Source organism: Eucyclogobius newberryi, unplaced genomic scaffold (genome assembly GCF_026437365.1).
Source record: "Eucyclogobius newberryi isolate DKJ021-1_F unplaced genomic scaffold, fEucNew1.0.hap1 SCAF_12, whole genome shotgun sequence".
Taxonomy (NCBI): domain Eukaryota; kingdom Metazoa; phylum Chordata; class Actinopteri; order Gobiiformes; family Gobiidae; genus Eucyclogobius; species Eucyclogobius newberryi.
The window spans coordinates 18,449,733-18,466,712 of NW_027315746.1; the positions used below are offsets into that span (position 1 = coordinate 18,449,733).

A 16,980-nucleotide genomic window follows, 5' to 3' on the forward strand; every position below is an offset into this window, starting at 1 on the left:
GCGTATTATGCGTGCAGTATGTGAATAAGGTGAGAATAATTTTATGTCCTACTGAAATGAAAGCTTAACCGAGGCTATAACACTAATTTGAACAGTGTTTGATTTAGATACGGACTAAGTAAAGCTTGGGTTCAATTGAAATAAAGTAAACTGGATGAATATATGATGGGAACTTTAATTCAAACATGTAAAACCTTTTAAACGATATAGTCAATCATAATGGACATGGACAATAATTAAGGAATACAGACCACACATTTCAGTTTGTTTAAAAGGGAGAAGGAAATTAAATTTAAGTTTAATCCTTTTTAATTCTACCCTTAAGGAAAGTTATGCCTATAAGAATTAGACTAGAATTTTACATCAAATATTAAATATCAAAAAACCAGCAAGCCACTAGTATAACATCAATAAAGCTGATTATAGTATACAATAAAGAATTGATTTGTCCACAATGATGTCATAATAAATACATTTGCGTAGAATAAATTGGTGTGAGAGAGACTATGATAAAGAGTCCTAGTTTTACTGTCTCATTGTAAGATCAGTGTGTGGTCTTCTCAGCTTGCCTTTGCTATAGGGAGCATTTAAATGCACATAAATAACCAATTGTAAAATGATACAGTAAATTCTCAGGGTGAATATTTCAAAATTGTCAAGGGGCATGTAAAACTACAGGTAATAGTCGAATAGAATTTTCATGTTTCTGAACACAGTTAAAAATCACAAAGCAGCTCCATGGCATGTGCAGAGCGTACTAAACCACCATGGCCCCTGTGCAGTAAAGTGAGGAAGCAGAGGAGAGTGGACTGCTGCCTTCAGGCCAGACATTGAACAGGGGTCGTGTGGAGGTCATGGTGCTTCTCAGGTGGACCACTTATCAGAGCAGACAAGGCCACGGTCAGTGTGGCTCTGGACTGTTAATGACTTGGCCCCAGCTAAAGGTGGCTCAAGTGAGGGGAAAGCGTAGGTGCAACTTTAACCGAAATTACAATAGTGAGTTTCCCCGGAGAGAGATTTCTTTCTTAATATCCATTTTGTAAAGAGAGAACGCTGCTCCAATTAGAAAGCACTCAGGGAAGAGGGCGCATTTGAGATAACGATGGGACGAGTGGAAAGAATGTTGCATTTATTAGACTAACTGTACTCAGTGTTAATGTGGAGCAATATTATAGGTCGTAGAAAATACATTTGTAAGATTCACAATAAAGAAATGCGAAACCAGGGTTTGTACAGTTATTGAATATTTCTCTATGATTCATATGTTTGCAATATTTACTGTAAAAAAACCTCCATGAATCAAATTCTGAGTTTGCAACGCTCAAAATAAAACACTAAGTCAGGCAATTGAGGCATTGCAGTTTTGTGGTTTTGTATTTACCTGTAGATCTTCCTGTGAAAGCGGTCGCACCAGAACACCCTGTTATTGGCCACATCCAGGTCCAGAGCCACCACGTTCTTCTGCGTCGACGCGACCTGACTGTACTCCCTCTTTCCCAGGTCCAGCCTCCTGATCTCATGGCGGTTTGTGAACAGCAGGTACGGGCTTTTTCCTGTAAACACTCAAAAGCTCAGTTCATAATAACAGATAATTTGGCTATTACCAGTAATTATTGTGATGGAGCTTCATAAGATGTGATAGCGACATAATAGCAACTGAGAGGAAAGTATTTTTTTTTACATTATTTGATTGTGGCGGTAATTAAGCTAAAATCAGGACACAACGTTAACCAAGTAATTAAATGGTGTCCGTTGCCAACAGGAGCTGGAAGACAATATTCTTTGATTAGAGAGTGCTGAGTATCACTGTGGTATTGATCGCTGTGTCCGCATGCATTATTAAGTCTACACTTCTTGTTAGCTCCAGCAAATATAGTTCAGTGGCACTTCTGTATTTATATCAAGTAAAGGATTTCTGCAAGTTTCCTTCGGTGCAGTCTTTTAGTCTGATTTGATTTCGTGACAAGATTGAAAAACAGATTGACCAATTAAATGCCATTTAAAGATAATTGTCATTTACTGATTTTGTGAGCAGACGGTGCTTAGGTCTCGAGGCGGATAAACAAATAGAATCAATGCAGATTCATGAGCTGTGCAGAGAGAATGTCACATGAAGACAAAGGGTTTACTAATGTCTTTTTATTCATTTTATTATAGTTAAATAGAGGAACATGGACATCTGTTCTCCTCCTACTATAATTAAATTTTACAATTTACTATTGTAAATTGTAGTTTGTTAAGGGTACAGTTCATCTTCCTAGTTTTAGGCCAACTATAGCCTTATAAGCTGACATACAATGACAAATAGTCACCCTCACAGTTATTATGTATAGTATTTAAGTGTAGGTGAGATGTTTGCATGTTTTCCTAACCCCTGTCTGCATTTTTGATAAAAAACTTAGTTTATAGTTTGAGACCTGATATGCAATCTTTAAGTCTACAGTAGAAAACTGTACCAATTCCAAATACATCTTTTCCAAGCTCAAAAAGTACTATATACCTGCAGCCCTAACCAGAGTAGTAGTGGAATGTCCTGAAAAGTTAACGGTCAATAGACTGAAAAATCTTCTTATTTTGACCCACTGCAATTTATTTAACAACAGGGCCTCAGCAGCTCAGACACAGTCAGTCTGACACTCCTGATCTTATGAAAGGGTTTGGTATTTGCAGATTTTAGCTCTGCATTTGATACTGTTCCTCCAAATCTTCTGACCCAAAAACGTTTTGACTTGAATGTGAGCCATGCACTTGACAAATTGATGGCAAGTGAGGGTAAAAGGTACCTTATCTAAAGCCAAAGATTGCTGTACAGGTGCAGCAACTCCACATTTTGTCATCTTGAATGAGTGAGCAGACTGCCAAGCAAAAGAGCCTTCTCAAAAATGGCGATTCCATCTCCAGTCGCCACAAAAAGATAAACTTTCGTGGTGTAACAGGCATCACTTTATTCACTCTCTATGTAAACAAAACCAAGGAGAGTGCTTGATCCTCAAGCTCAGCAAACTCATGATCCTTGTCATTAATAGTGGACAAATTGAGCAGGTTGACTCATTTAAATAAATATCTAGGTGTGAATATTGACACCCTGTTTAAATGGCACCTACATGTTGACTGTCTTTGAAGCTCCCCTTCTTAAAGAGACATAGACTATACTACACTAAAAATATGCCTTGGGTTTATAACACCGTAGAAGAGTCTTAGGTTACAGTAAATGTTCAATGTAAAAACAAATATAGAAGACTGGAAAGCAAGGCAATGAAAGGGTTGAGCAGGAAAGAGTTTCCTTTTCTCTAAGACATTTTTCAAAACTCTGTCCTTGCTCAGGTCAGATGTGTCATTGGACACGCTCAGCCGGGTGCTATCGAGCGCATTACTTTAACAGCAACATTGTAGAAAAAGACTCAGTTGTCATCTGGACACGGTTATTATTAATCAATAATAATATTCAGTTGTAGTCCAGATGACTACAACTGAATCTTTTTCTGCAATGAATTACTCCTGGACATATGAGAGTTTACACCGACTTTAACAGCTACAGATTCAAACTTGTGAAATTGTTGCTTTAAATTGTTTTGAATTATTGTTGTAATTAATCCTATTGTAATAAATCCTATTATTAATTCTATTGTGTCTGTAGCTGGACACTGAACCAAATCAGATTTAAATTGTCTTTTTCTTTTGAATTGCTCTTTATCAGACCAATTTCAGCAAGTTCAGCAAAATCCTCCGTTATACCATTATAACCTTCATATCAAACGTTTGGTTTGAGATTGACCTGATAGTAGGTTCTGATAGTGGTTGCTCTTTAAATCTTTAAAAGAAGAGCAACTTCTTCAACTGAATCTGAACACTGCTGGTTTAAACAATAATTTAAGAAAATAAAGTGTTGTCATTTATTTTTTTATTTTAGATTAACTATTTTGTAGATATATATGTCACATCTATTGTGCATCTTTAACCAAGAATTATACACTTTACCAAAATGGTCAAACTAGAGAACAAGGCAACATGTTAAATAAAATCTTAAACATAATTAGCTATGTAGTAGTGAAGGCTAGAGCTGCTTTGATGGAGTCAAAGTCAAATGCTGTTCCTGGAGCCTCAGAAACAACACCGACACACAGCAGGTTGATCAACACACACGCAGCCAAGATAGGCTCAAATGTAAACTTAGTATTTATGTTATAGTGGATAGAAATGATCTCAGCTCGATTTAATTGAGGCACATCAACATACCGGGAGCGGCTGAGAAAACTTATGCCAGTTAAATCATTAAACATGAATGACATGGAGTGTAAAGATGTAAACTGACCCCTTTAAGCCTCTGGACAGTTTTGGGTGAAAGAAGATTAATTGGCTTCTTAGCTGATCACTTGTTCTGAGTTATTTCCAACTGTCGTCAACAAGCCGAAAAGCAGAGAAAAGTAAATGCAGTGTAATTAGCCCCCACTGAGGACTAGCTAGGTGCTCCTAAAGAAATGCTGTGGCTCATTGTAAGTGTTTGACACAGCGCGACACTCCAGTTTGTCACACCTCAATGTCTCTAACAGGATGCGGCAGGTGCGAGCAACAAACACACTTTGTATTTGTCCTGATGATGAAAAGATGAATTTAGAACTTGAAGAACGTAAGAAGTTCATGATTATGGTAGCAGCAGAGGCAACATATTATAATTAAAAACAAGACTTAGGGATGCATTAGTGGGGAAAAAAAACTAGACTAAACTAGTTGTATAAACTTGTGTCAGAACTCACCTTCAGCTTTACATGTCTTTGTGACAGGATCCATCTCATAACCTTCATAACATTCACACTTGAAATCTCCCTTGTAGTTAATGCAGATCTGGCTGCAAGCATTTGGGTTCTCACACTCGTCAATATCTGCAAAATAGACAGTTCAAATATATATTCTTTTTAATTCATACAATCTTAAATGCAGAAAATCAAAAATAAGAAAATCAATGTTTTGCCATTGCGTCCTTGAGTTGGCTTAAGTGCATGGCGGTGTTTTAGCATGAGAAAGTGCGACGGTGTGAAGGATATTCAATGTGTGAGAGTGTGGAAAGCTTTTCTCCCTTGTGGGAATGACATTTGACACATTTTGAGTTGTCCAAAGTATGGTCATCAGCCAGCTCACCAAGTGAATGTGTGAGATGTGCTCCTGCTGCCCTCTGGAAGACTGCTGATACATTTTTAAGATGATTTTGAAATAGTTGTTTTTATAATATGGAAAATTGTAAATTGTCTATGAAAATAAAATAAAAATAGCTTTCAAACACAATTGGAGTGTAATTTTTAAATACAGATGTGAAATCTATCAAATGAAATAGCTGCAGTTTGTGGTGTATTCTTCTTTCGAGAAGGAATTAAACCTCTGCATTTGACCATTGCCGCCAGGGAAAACTGTCAGGAGCAGTGCAGAGCTCGGGGGCCCATCTCCAGATAGTTAGCTAGCTCGTATTGGTCAAAAGTACTATAGTTTGAGGATTTGAGCTAACATTCCTGGCAAAACAATTACAACTACATTTGGACAAGCAGGTGAAATACCTCACACATGAAATGTTACACCTCTGAACTCTGTTTATCACTCAGGTTCATTACAGAATACAGAACTCACCCCTGTCAATCATTTGTTTATTCATAAAGCTCTCATTGGATGTTTATCTGATTATGTAACATGCTTATTGAAACTCAGATGAAGAATTCATAGATTAAGATCCCATTAAGTTTATTTTAGAGTCACAAAGAGTTAGGAGAAAAGGCTTTTAGGAAATTTGCTACATGATTACAAAATTCAACTTTTTGTGTTTGTTTATACATAATAAATTATGATAATGTTTTATTGGCATCTGTATATCCTATGCTTGTTTGTTTCATTTGTAACTGTGTAAGTGGTTTTATGTGCTGACAGGTGCTCTTGTAAATGTGAGCTTGCTGTATAAATAAAGGTTATAATAATCATAATAATGTGTGCGTACTTGGACAGTAGAATCACTGGAGAATCTGCCCTGTCTTACCTCCACAGGTTTTCTTGTCCAGCAGCTGATAACCTGCCGGGCACTGACACTCGTAGCCGATTGGTCGATCCATGCACACGTGAGAGCAGCCGCCATTGTTAATCATGCACTCATTCAACCCTAGAAAACAAAGAACAAACAACAGAATAAGGATTTTAGATAAGGATATTTTTATCTCTGAGCTTCTTCTTGCGGCTCACACTGAAATCTTCTATTTTCCACAGAAATCAAATATACATTACACATTGCAGATTAATGTTGTAATGAGTTCTGACGAGTAAAGACATCTAAAGCACAGAAACTACACTTTTAAACGCGTCATGGGGATGTGCTCAAGGCTGACAAAAAAATAAAGGACAAAATCCTGACGGATGTGAATATACTCTGTCAGCAAACTCAGAGTTTGTGATTCACTGGAGAGGAAGAGTCTCTGAATGAAAGTTTGAGGTCATTCTTTCAGCGTGTGAACTGAATACATTATGTGACTTAACTATAAAAATGCAACTCCATTTCAATAAACACTGGCTTCTGGGCTTTAAAAGAATTCCGTGTTGAATTCACTCTCAAACATAGAGAGAAAAAGGAGTTGTCAGTAAATGTATATAATAAATACAAGCAAGAAAGCTGTTCATATGGAAATAACATAAAAATCTGTTGTGTTTTTTTTTTTTATTGCTGGTGGTGATGCAAATCTATCTGGGTATGTTGTGTATTATTTTGTAGACTTCATGGGGACAGGTCAGTGACTGAGGCGTGGAGTAAATGCAGAACCAAGTTTACATTTGTTTACCCTACCAGAAGAGCCAAGAGGTTCTTGATGTAATGAAAAAGGTGGCCTGACTCAAGGTGAATTTAAAGTAAGTAAATGCTGAGTGTAGCAAATGCCGACATTCCTATTTCCAATTCAGCTGGAACGGCTACAGCAATGTCCTTCTCAGCGCTCCAGCTTTCTTGGTTTCCCTCCCATCGACAGAGTATGCCATCTGCAGAATCTATCTACAATATCTGGCAATGTCTATTATTATTGAATTTTTTTTTAAGACTAGGCTTATAAAGAATGAAAAAAAAAAAAAAAAAACTCTCTACAGGAAAATATTCTTTGGATTGTGCTTTCAAGGACATTCCTGCTGTAAAGGTAAGACAGTATGTCTTCTGAGTAGATAATCATAATGTCCGAGTTGGCCCTCCACCTCCGCCTTCACCATAGCAACCCTTTATATACATTCTACCTGTTTGTTGTGCAATTACAGTGGCAAATGAACGAGCCAGAAGGCCGTTGCTAATAATAAGTCGGCAAAAGAAGATTTCTCAATCACAATAAACACCTCATTATTGTTTATTTAAGTGCTTATTTTTTCTGGGTGAGGAACATCTTGCAAGTGAACGGTTGAGTGGACTGAGCGATGGTGGTGTGCGGACAAGGTTTTAATGAGCTGTGAACAGGACCTGAGCTTAGGTGCGGAGAAGAATTTGCGACGGGAGGATGGATGGACAGAGGGCAGACCAGAGGAGAGGGAAGCAGCAGATTTGCTTTCAAAAATAGCAATTTTGGTCATGCAATTCGCTCCCTTGCTCGAGGTCGGCACACTCTGCCAGCTGTCACTTTCACCTTCAATAATGTATGTTCCTGGATAATAAGACTAGACTCAATTAAACTGACACATGCACAATACTTCACTAATCCTCTATTCCCCTTTTTTGAAAATATGATTACAATGTTATTCTTGTAATATTTGTCTAAAAAGGACTATATAAAAGAAACAAACCTCCTCAGCTGTTATCATTTACATAAGGTCTGATGCAATGATGAAAGCATGTCTTACCACATTCTTTTTTGGGCTCATCTGATCGGTCTTTGCAGTCCTTGTGTGAGTCACACACCTTGGAGCTATCGATACACTCTCCATTCTTACAAAGAAACTTTAGGGGCCCCTCACATTTTGTAGCTGAAAATAGAAATGAGCATCTGTGCATAGATTTAATTCATAAGCCACAAAAACATTCAGCAACCGAAAATGTAATAAGATTTCAAAGCTGATGTCATTTTCACAGTAAAAAGGTTTAATTTCCTGTGGAAAATTATTCATTTAAGACTGAGGAAGCCAGTCAGAAAAAGAACAAAATACTAAGACCCAAAATAAACCTTTTACCGTAACAGATTTGGATGCAGAAACTGTAGTGCCTAAAGTGTAGATGGCCTCACCATTGACACAGCCGGACTCGTCGCTGTGATCCAGACAATCGTGGACCTTGTTGCACTGTTTGGTGCCGTGGATACAGGAGCCATCTCCGCACTGGAACTCATCGGGGCGACAGGTTAGTAAGGCTGTGGAGACACAAGGGGATTGGGATGAAAATCTCTCTAAAGCAAAACAATTGTTCTCCCACAGTTTGGGCTTGTGCAATACAACGTGACAAATGAAGATGTCAGAAGTGCTACAGAACAGTTCTCTGGATAGTGTCACTGATTTCACCTTCATCAAGAATCATGAGCTATCTTCTTGGCCTTGTCTAATCTTCCAGAATTCTGTATTTTTTGTATAGATGAATACATGTAATCTGAATGTGCATCAATTTACACTGTAAGGCGCTACAGTGACATAGTTAAACCGCGATGACAAATGATTCTCAATTTTTCAAAGACTGAAGTGGCAGGTGGACGCCATAGAAAATTTCATTACCATCGCAGGCTCAGAGAAGCTTTTCATCAACATAGGCCCATATAACTCCCCTCTAAACCGCACTAAAAGGCAATATACACGGCTGAGGGCTGTATGATTTACTGTTATCACTGTGCAGGCAGGACAGTGGGAGCGTAATGGGCTCAAGCTTGCACCAGTTTGTTGAAATGACACTTACTACATACAAATTCATGAAGTCATTTTCTCCTAATAATCTAAAATATATAGAGATTGGCAAATAGATCACTGTTTCAAGCTCTGGTTATTTCACATACAGAATAATAAATGGCTGCATTATAACAACCCTTGAACCCAAATGAAGCTAACAATGTCTGCACCTCTCTGCAACCTAACAAGACACATCTCTTGTATAAGCAGCTGACACTTGTGGGCATTAGATGTGGGCGTCTTCATAATGAATGGTACAAGTACGGCATATTCACAGAGGGAGGAAGGCAACTCCTTCAGCCATGACCATTTAATAAGCAAACCCTTTTCAAAAACCAGACACCATCTTTACAAAACATTTGTTGAAACAAACAAATGTAAACAGCGTAAAATGAACTGGTTGAGGGATGTGCTCACCATGGGACCTTTAAGTTTGACATTGTAACATAGTAAAACTTACCATTTGTGAGTCATCCTAGTTAAGCTCCTAATCTCTAAAGTAAAGCAAGAAATATAAAGTAGAAACGGTCCACTTACGGCAGTCTATCTCGTCTGACTTGTCCTTGCAGTCGGGGTCTCCATCGCACTTCCAGGTCAGCCTCACACACTCTCCGTTGTCACATCGAAACTCCCCTTCGGTGCAGTTGGCCCGTCGGTTGTTCAGGTACGGGATGCCATCTCCTCCGCACCTCTCCGGCCCCTCGTCCGAACTGTCCAAGCAGTCGGGGTCTCCGTCACAGCTCCACATCAGGGGCACGCACTCGGAGTTGTTGCACCGCAGCTGGTTGGGCCCGCAGGTTTTGGGTGAGGTACATTTGAGCTCATCACTGCCATCCCCACAGTCATCGTCGCCATCGCACACGTACACAGTGGCCAAGCACTTTCGATTGGCACACATGAATTCACCGTCCGGACAGGCTTTGGCATCTGGAGAAGTATTAAAAAGATTTGTTTGTTGATATAGGGACTTGGGTTGTCAAAAAAGTCAATACCTAGATACGAATTAAATCAGAACTAAAACTAGCATACTCATAAAAGCAAGTGTTGATACAGAAGAGGGGGAAAAAACACATAAATAAGACAAAATTGGGCCTTTCAGAATCATGTTTTAGAATCAGCTTGAGCTATATCAAAAATAGTATAGGAGAACATAAAAACTGCTATAATTGTATGTTGAAAATTACTCTTTGTTGTCTAATAATATTGAGGTATCAAAATTGGTGTTGAGCATTGAAAATGTTCCTTAGTATTTAATGTAGTTTGAAATGTCAGCATCGTGACAACACAAAAAGGACCAGGAAGTAATAGTAACTGATGTGTGACACGTCACAATACAGGTGACAGTTAGCAGCTAGCAGCCAAAACATGTCAAGGTAAATACATCTCACAAACAAAATTGTCACTCTTATTTTTCATGTTATTGATATTCCATATAATTGTAATTTCTATACCTTCAGTTATATGTGATAGAATATGTATTCTAAAATGCATGTTTGCATAAAGAGATAAAATGCATTATAAATCGTAAATAGAATAAAAGTTGGAAAAGGAATTATTTTGTTTTCTTGACCTTATTTGACTTTTATTGAACCAGGAAAGTCCCACTGAGATTAAGAATATTTTCTGCAGGGGCGTCCTGGCCCCAGAGGGGAGCAGCCTATTGTACATACATACATTGTATTTAGGAGAAAGGGGAACCAGAGCACCCAAAGGAAACCTACGCAGACACAGGAAGAACATGAGATATTTTGATAATGTGTCCTTCCTGAATAACAATCAAAATAATTTTCCTAAAATGTCAACCACTCAAAACACTTCACCAGCCCATTATAGTAAAATACAAAGCTAGACCAAAAAACTAACTACAAAGTGTGTTGTTGCTTTGTAGTGAAAAAAATAAAATAATACACAACATCAAAAGAAAGTAGCAGAAATTTATTCGAGGCAAATTTGTGACTTCTAATACAGAAGTCACAAATTTGCCTCGAATAAATTTCTCTGAGAGGGAGAGGAACATTGGCTGGGAGAACATGAGGGAAAACTCCATTCTGTGATAGCATCTCTCAGTCAGCCTCCTCCTGCTACAGTTGTCAGTGTGTGGCTAACAAGAAAACCTGATTTTTCTTGTTAGCTATACTCAAAAATAACTATCATAGTCAGTGCAGCAAGAGCAGAGGCTTGCTGGGAGATGCGATCTAGGTAAACCCACATATAGGTCAGAGCAAATATTGAATCAAAATGACCCTGGTGTTCCTTCTTCCTGTACACTGTATATGCGTTTATACAACAGCCCAATCACCAGCATATTCTCATTCCTTAACTTTATCTGTATAAAACCACTTCCAACATGAGCCCACAGCGCGAAAAGTCCAGCGCAGGGAGTAGCACTAATTCAACAAAATCTATTGAGTCCAGAGGGAAAACAACAAGTGCTTTGAGAGGGATTGTTTTACATCCTATATTGTAGTACCATTACATTGTTGCTTGCACAGCCTTGGTACCCCTTTCTTGTAAAAATGGATTGTGTCACGTCGAAAGTAAAACTCGGACCAACAACGTACAGATGAAACTACTTCAATTGTGCGAGCAGTGGTAGTGTAGTTATTATTTACAGACAGAGAACAAGTGTTGAAGGAAACAGAATTTCTAAAATGAAAAAAAGCCTCAAATAGTTTGTACATTTGCTTAAGAAAATCAGTGTAAGGAATAATGCACGAGATTAAATAAGTAATGCAAAGATTATATGTACAATATGGACTGTATGGTGTACATTTCTGCATCTTCCACTCCTCAATATGTATCTACTGCCATTCTACAACTCATAACTACAACAAAATACCCACAGCCAAAAGGAAGTCCTACTTACACTATGTCACCTCAACCGCTGTGATTCCATATGACCCACACATATATGAGCCACAGAGACATAGTAAACAAATCAAGTTTAAAGCACTCTCAGATTTCAGGCTTTTAACTCATCAATATTAAACCAGCTATCAGACTGGGATGTGCTTCATAACGACCTGTTATACATCCATCCTTTCTTTCTCACAGTAATCTGCCACTGAATAATTAAAGGTGTCCAACAGTCTCCATTCAGCACTTTACACAAGCGACAACCATTAGTGATGTGCTGCAATGGCCTGAATACACAGGAGACACGGCTTTGTGCTCACACTACAAGAGTACCATCTCCTCTTTAGGTGACATATATCCTCTCCATTCAAAAGCATTCATATTTAATTAATGGATTGAATCTACTTGCATGTGCGGTATCAACACAAATCTAAAATTAAGGCCAAAAACAGCAGAACGTCGCAAAGAATAAACATGTCAATTGCGTTCCTTCTCAGAGCCCTCGCCTCATTTAGAAGAAAAACCTTACTTTGACTAGCTGTGTGGAAAGTAAAGGCTTCTCGCATCTCGTAACCCACTTTAGAGTTTTTCTTGCAGCAACGATGATAAAAGATTGTTGCTAGAGGCAACCAGTGCTGAGGCAAGAGTTGACTGGTCGCTCTCTTCGCGTTAACGCTGATGAGTGTGAGTCAGGGTCAGCGGCGAGCGTGTGAAAAAGGCCCACCACACCAAAGTCAGGACCAGCGCTCGCTTTGTTCAGAGGAATTTAAATATTACTCCCATGAGAGTACATTAAGGATCTACAAGGAAGTTTAAAGTCATAAGCTAATTGAAAAGCCATGTAAAGTACTGCAGAACGAATCAAAGGGCAGAGGCACTTGGGCCCCGCAAAGTTGCACAGTGTGTATCTGGAGGCCGCTGTTCTTTTTAGCAGGTACAGACACTTATGTACTATCCAAATTTTGTGAAAGATGAACAAGAGGGAAAAGCCACAACACGACCGAGGCAGACCAGCTCCTCTTTCTTGTCAGTGCGCCCGATCCCAGCAGACAGCGGCGCATGGGAGAAATGCACTGCGACTAACTCCACATTAATCTCCACATCACTGCAGGCTGAGGACACAGCTCTCACCAACGCCGTGGATGAGAGTAATGCTGAATACAGAGCGCATCTTCTACCGAGAGCCTCTTTCCACCTAATGCATTATTCAAAATGTGGATAACTCAATTAGAGAAAAGCCTTGGAAAGATTTACTTTTACCAAGCCATGATGATTTAGCAGAAAGCAAACTGATTGTACTTAGAGTCTGTGCAAAACTATTTAACCCTTAAAAGGTGCAATATGTAACTTTTCTGGTGGAGGGTCCGCTACCTGCCTGCCTCCATGGAGATTTTTCTGCTCTGCCTGGAATAGATTGTGGCATTCGATTAGTCTACCTTCCATTCATTCAAAAGCAGGAGTTTTTTAATCACAAAAAATACCCCAGAAAAGATTTTTACTGTGAGCGGGGTCGTGTTTGCATAGATCTGACTAGTAACACGTGGCAGCACCTGCTTGTCTGTATCAGTCTCCACGTGTATCAGTCTCCACATGTAGACAAAGCAGGTGGTGACTCTTTAGAGGTTACAGTGCACTCCTCCACCAACCTGAAGGTCAGAGGATCCACTATCGCCTATGAATGTGCTGAGTGATGGTCGGAGGGGCAGATGGCTCAGATTTGCAGCCTTGCTTCTGTCAGTCTATGCCAGGGCAACTGTGGCTACAGATGAAGTTTACCAAAGAATAATGACTTTAGTGTAGCGATCTAAGAGGCTACAAGAAGCTAAAGTAAGACTTTAAGGATCAGGCTTTACATTTTACCGCTGACAGAGGGAGTAAAAAACAACGGACAATTGCTGGCGTTATTCAAGGAGTAAGGAAACACCTTTTGGCAAGTTTTTTAGCTATACCTCTACAGCATTTGAATTTTAAAAAGTGGTCAAAAAATGGTGCATCACATTTATCGTAGTATTTGATCTTTGTGTCCGTCCTTTCAGCTATCAGCTTGTCAGCAAATTAAGAAGAGGGCAAGGACAACTGCTGCTAATTTGTATAAAGTCCTGTGTTCATTCTTTTTTTAAACTTCATCTTCTGTAGCTTACATAATATACTTTTTCCGTTACAGTACAGTTTAAGTTTTCGGGGTCACATCTTGAATGGATTTTTGAAGCTTTTCATATTTCACTGACCCTACAGCGGTGCTCTGTACTTCCACTGCTGCACCCTTTATCACCCCTTTCCCCTTTTCCTCTCCTTTCCCCCAAAAAGACAGCTGTGTTATCCACTGCTTTGAAGTGCGCTCCCCTGCACCGGTGCCAGCAGCGAGCCTGCAACTAACGCACCAAGTCTCATTCAAACCAACTGGTAATTTCCTGCGCTCCTCCCTAACACCACACGCCCTGACTGCCAATGTGAGAGATCTGAAGGCTCCAGTCTGCAGCACTTAGAGACACATCCAGCTTTAAGTGTTTCTCCTGCTGACACTAATTACTCTATCATTGTTTCACAGACACTACTGTTCTTTAGGCACTTTGTCAAATCGGCATTTCAGTTCATTCTTGTGCTAGACTAAAAGTGAAAATGTTGGCTGTTTTGAAATGTGGTGTGTTTATGTTCCAAAAAGCAACCGACGTGGCTGACTTATTCAGACTTTCCTGAAATCTTAAGTAGCCACATTGTGAGTGAATTGTGGTGACACGTATTAGGCAGTAAAGTTAGTGAGTTAGAAAAAACAGAAACATGAGGTTTTTAGAACATTTGGCCCAGATGAAGCGAGTGAACTGGTAACTCTTGAGGACGTCCAGATGGAGGATTGTAACAGACAAAACAGGTTGTGTTTCTTGTGTCATTTCTGGCAATATTTTTTCAGTTACTTTGTTTATGTTTGCAACACACTAATGACACAGATAAAGCTGCAGCTTGAGGACATTTTAATAATTTTGAACAAAATAGAGAGTTTTTCCACTCCAAACACTAAATGTTCCTGTTTCCTGTGTCATTTTGGTGTGAACTCCTACTTTGTCAAAAACCTTCTCTCTCAGCAAAGGGCAGGTTTTAGAGTCTCTGTAAAATTAAATGAGTAGACAATTATCTCAATAATAGATTCATTGTGAATAATCAATTCACTGGCCTTGTTTGGACCCAATTGTGATGGCAACATAACACAATGTGATAAAAACAACCAGTCTTGTGTTAAATGCCTTGTCTGCTGAAGTTTGAAGAATGTACAGTACATCCTGTACAGTGATGTACAGGATGATGCTGGCTAATGTGATCCGCTCCAGACAAGCCTGCCAATGGAGCATAGAGTTGGGGTGACCGACTTTACTCTTGTAAATGAATCAATTTTGTTTCTCCACCATGCTGTAAATGCAGCATTTTGTGGCTAAATCAGTTACTGCGCATTGTCAACATCTAAATGTAAAACATTTTACCAATTACAAACCTGAAATAACACCGCCTGATGCGTTACTACAATATGAAGTTGTGTTGGCTGTGCAATGTCAGTCCACCATTGCTATGCGCTGATAAAGCAGTTAGTTTCTAAAGCTGTGCATACTAGCGCTGTGCCAGAGGATTTGAGAGCTGGGAAAAACTACTTCCTCAATACACAGTTGGAAAATCAGGTTCTGCAGCTTTAAAATGCAATAAGGCATTGCTGGTTCTAGAGGTGGGAGTGATATTGAAAAAAAGTATCCAAATAATGAGACGATATTATGTCAATCCAACAGAAATGTGTTACAACATGTCTTTAAATATATTAGCTGATGTTTAATTATTAGACAAAATGTGAAATGTCGGAAAATTGTATCAAATAAGTGCAGAAATATCACCAAAGTCTACAACATAACTTATTAATAATAAGCTCTTTTTTAATACAAACAATATACTTGATATTAAAATATTGCATATCTTCAAAACAACATTCACAATATTATCTAAACGTTGATATATTCGCCACTTCTGACTGGTTCTAATATTGAGGTGCCAAAAATACAGTGACCAAAAGAACAATAATTGCCACTAGCACTGTCGTCCTTTAGTTGTTAAGTCGATTAGTCGATTAATCAGTCAATGAAGTCTGATTCTGCCTAATTATTTTTTATGAGGATTAAAAGGATGTTTATGAACCACAGCAGAGAAGATAAAGCCTGGAGTGAATTGGGGGGCGTTTTGAGAGATTGGGGTGGGGGGGGCGGGCTCCCTGTCACTGCCGAGAGGCTTACAGCAGCTGCATCAATACGGACATTAGAATGAAGAAAAGGATTAGCACGGGCTAGACTGCGCCTCAATGGGCAGTGCTGTAAAAAGCCATCTAAGCTAAGAAGGCATTAGATCTAAAGTCGATGAATCACTGGCACTTGCATGGTATGTGTGCGGGGCCACTTTGAGTACAAGGCAAGCATTGACAGGGCACTTAAAAGATCTTATAGGAAGAAATAAAGCGTGAAAAGGGTAATGTACATTTTGAACTGCACATGATTTTTCAGGCTGCTTTGGCTCAACCGAACGTGTAATTTTTTAAAGGCAATGGATAACTGAAATGCCAGACTTTGTTTCCTCCCACACATATGCAAACAACTAGGTGGGGGGAACATAGAGGAAAACAAAAGCGTTTAATGTAATATAGAAAGGGGATATCTTTTTTCAAGTGCATTTTCTGCCACGTGTTGCTGTTTTTTTTGCCCATTACTCAGACCCCACAGGCGCCACACCCTTCTTTAAAGCCGGACGCCTCAATCACATCGTCCTGACACGAGGAGGCGAGGGAGGCGAGCGAGCCGTGGAGAAGGAGAAGCCAATTCTTCATGCCACCTCAGAAGTAGGGCAAGGATAGTCCCTTCAGGCTGAGGGGGCGGGGGAGCCATCCTGCCTGATTGGTTGAGTAGGTGGTGACGTTATTTTGGAGAGACGCAAATCAGAACTGAAATGACAGCTCCGGATATGATTCCACAAACTTTAATCAAATTCAGTTCAAACTCTTTTAGCCTTTAATAATGATCAATGAGTGTTCTCCCTATTTTTTCCCCATAAAATAGAGTTTTTAAACACAAAATAATAGTTTCTTTAATATTCATCATGTGGGCCTATAATGGTATATGTATAGATGAAGATCTTATACATCTAACCAGGGTACGTCTAGATATGTCCTATTTAATGGCAGGAGATATGTTGAAATATTTAGAATATTGCAATTGTCGTTTTGGAGATATGCTAAAT

General features: G+C 39.1%; 1 protein-coding gene across 1 annotated transcript in view; it reads right to left on the reverse strand.

Annotated features, from left to right (window-relative positions):
* LOC140356312 (low-density lipoprotein receptor-related protein 8-like) overlaps positions 1-16,980 on the reverse strand; it is a 61,543-nt gene that overhangs the window by 8,892 nt on the left and 35,671 nt on the right. Inside the window, exons 5-10 of the mRNA XM_072441176.1 lie at positions 9,403-9,792; positions 8,220-8,342; positions 7,840-7,962; positions 6,017-6,136; positions 4,755-4,880; positions 1,382-1,553 (exon numbers count right to left, since the gene is read on the reverse strand). Of these exons, the coding sequence (XP_072297277.1) occupies positions 1,382-1,553; positions 4,755-4,880; positions 6,017-6,136; positions 7,840-7,962; positions 8,220-8,342; positions 9,403-9,792 (1,054 nt within the window). The remainder of the gene's footprint in view (positions 1-1,381; positions 1,554-4,754; positions 4,881-6,016; positions 6,137-7,839; positions 7,963-8,219; positions 8,343-9,402; positions 9,793-16,980) is intronic.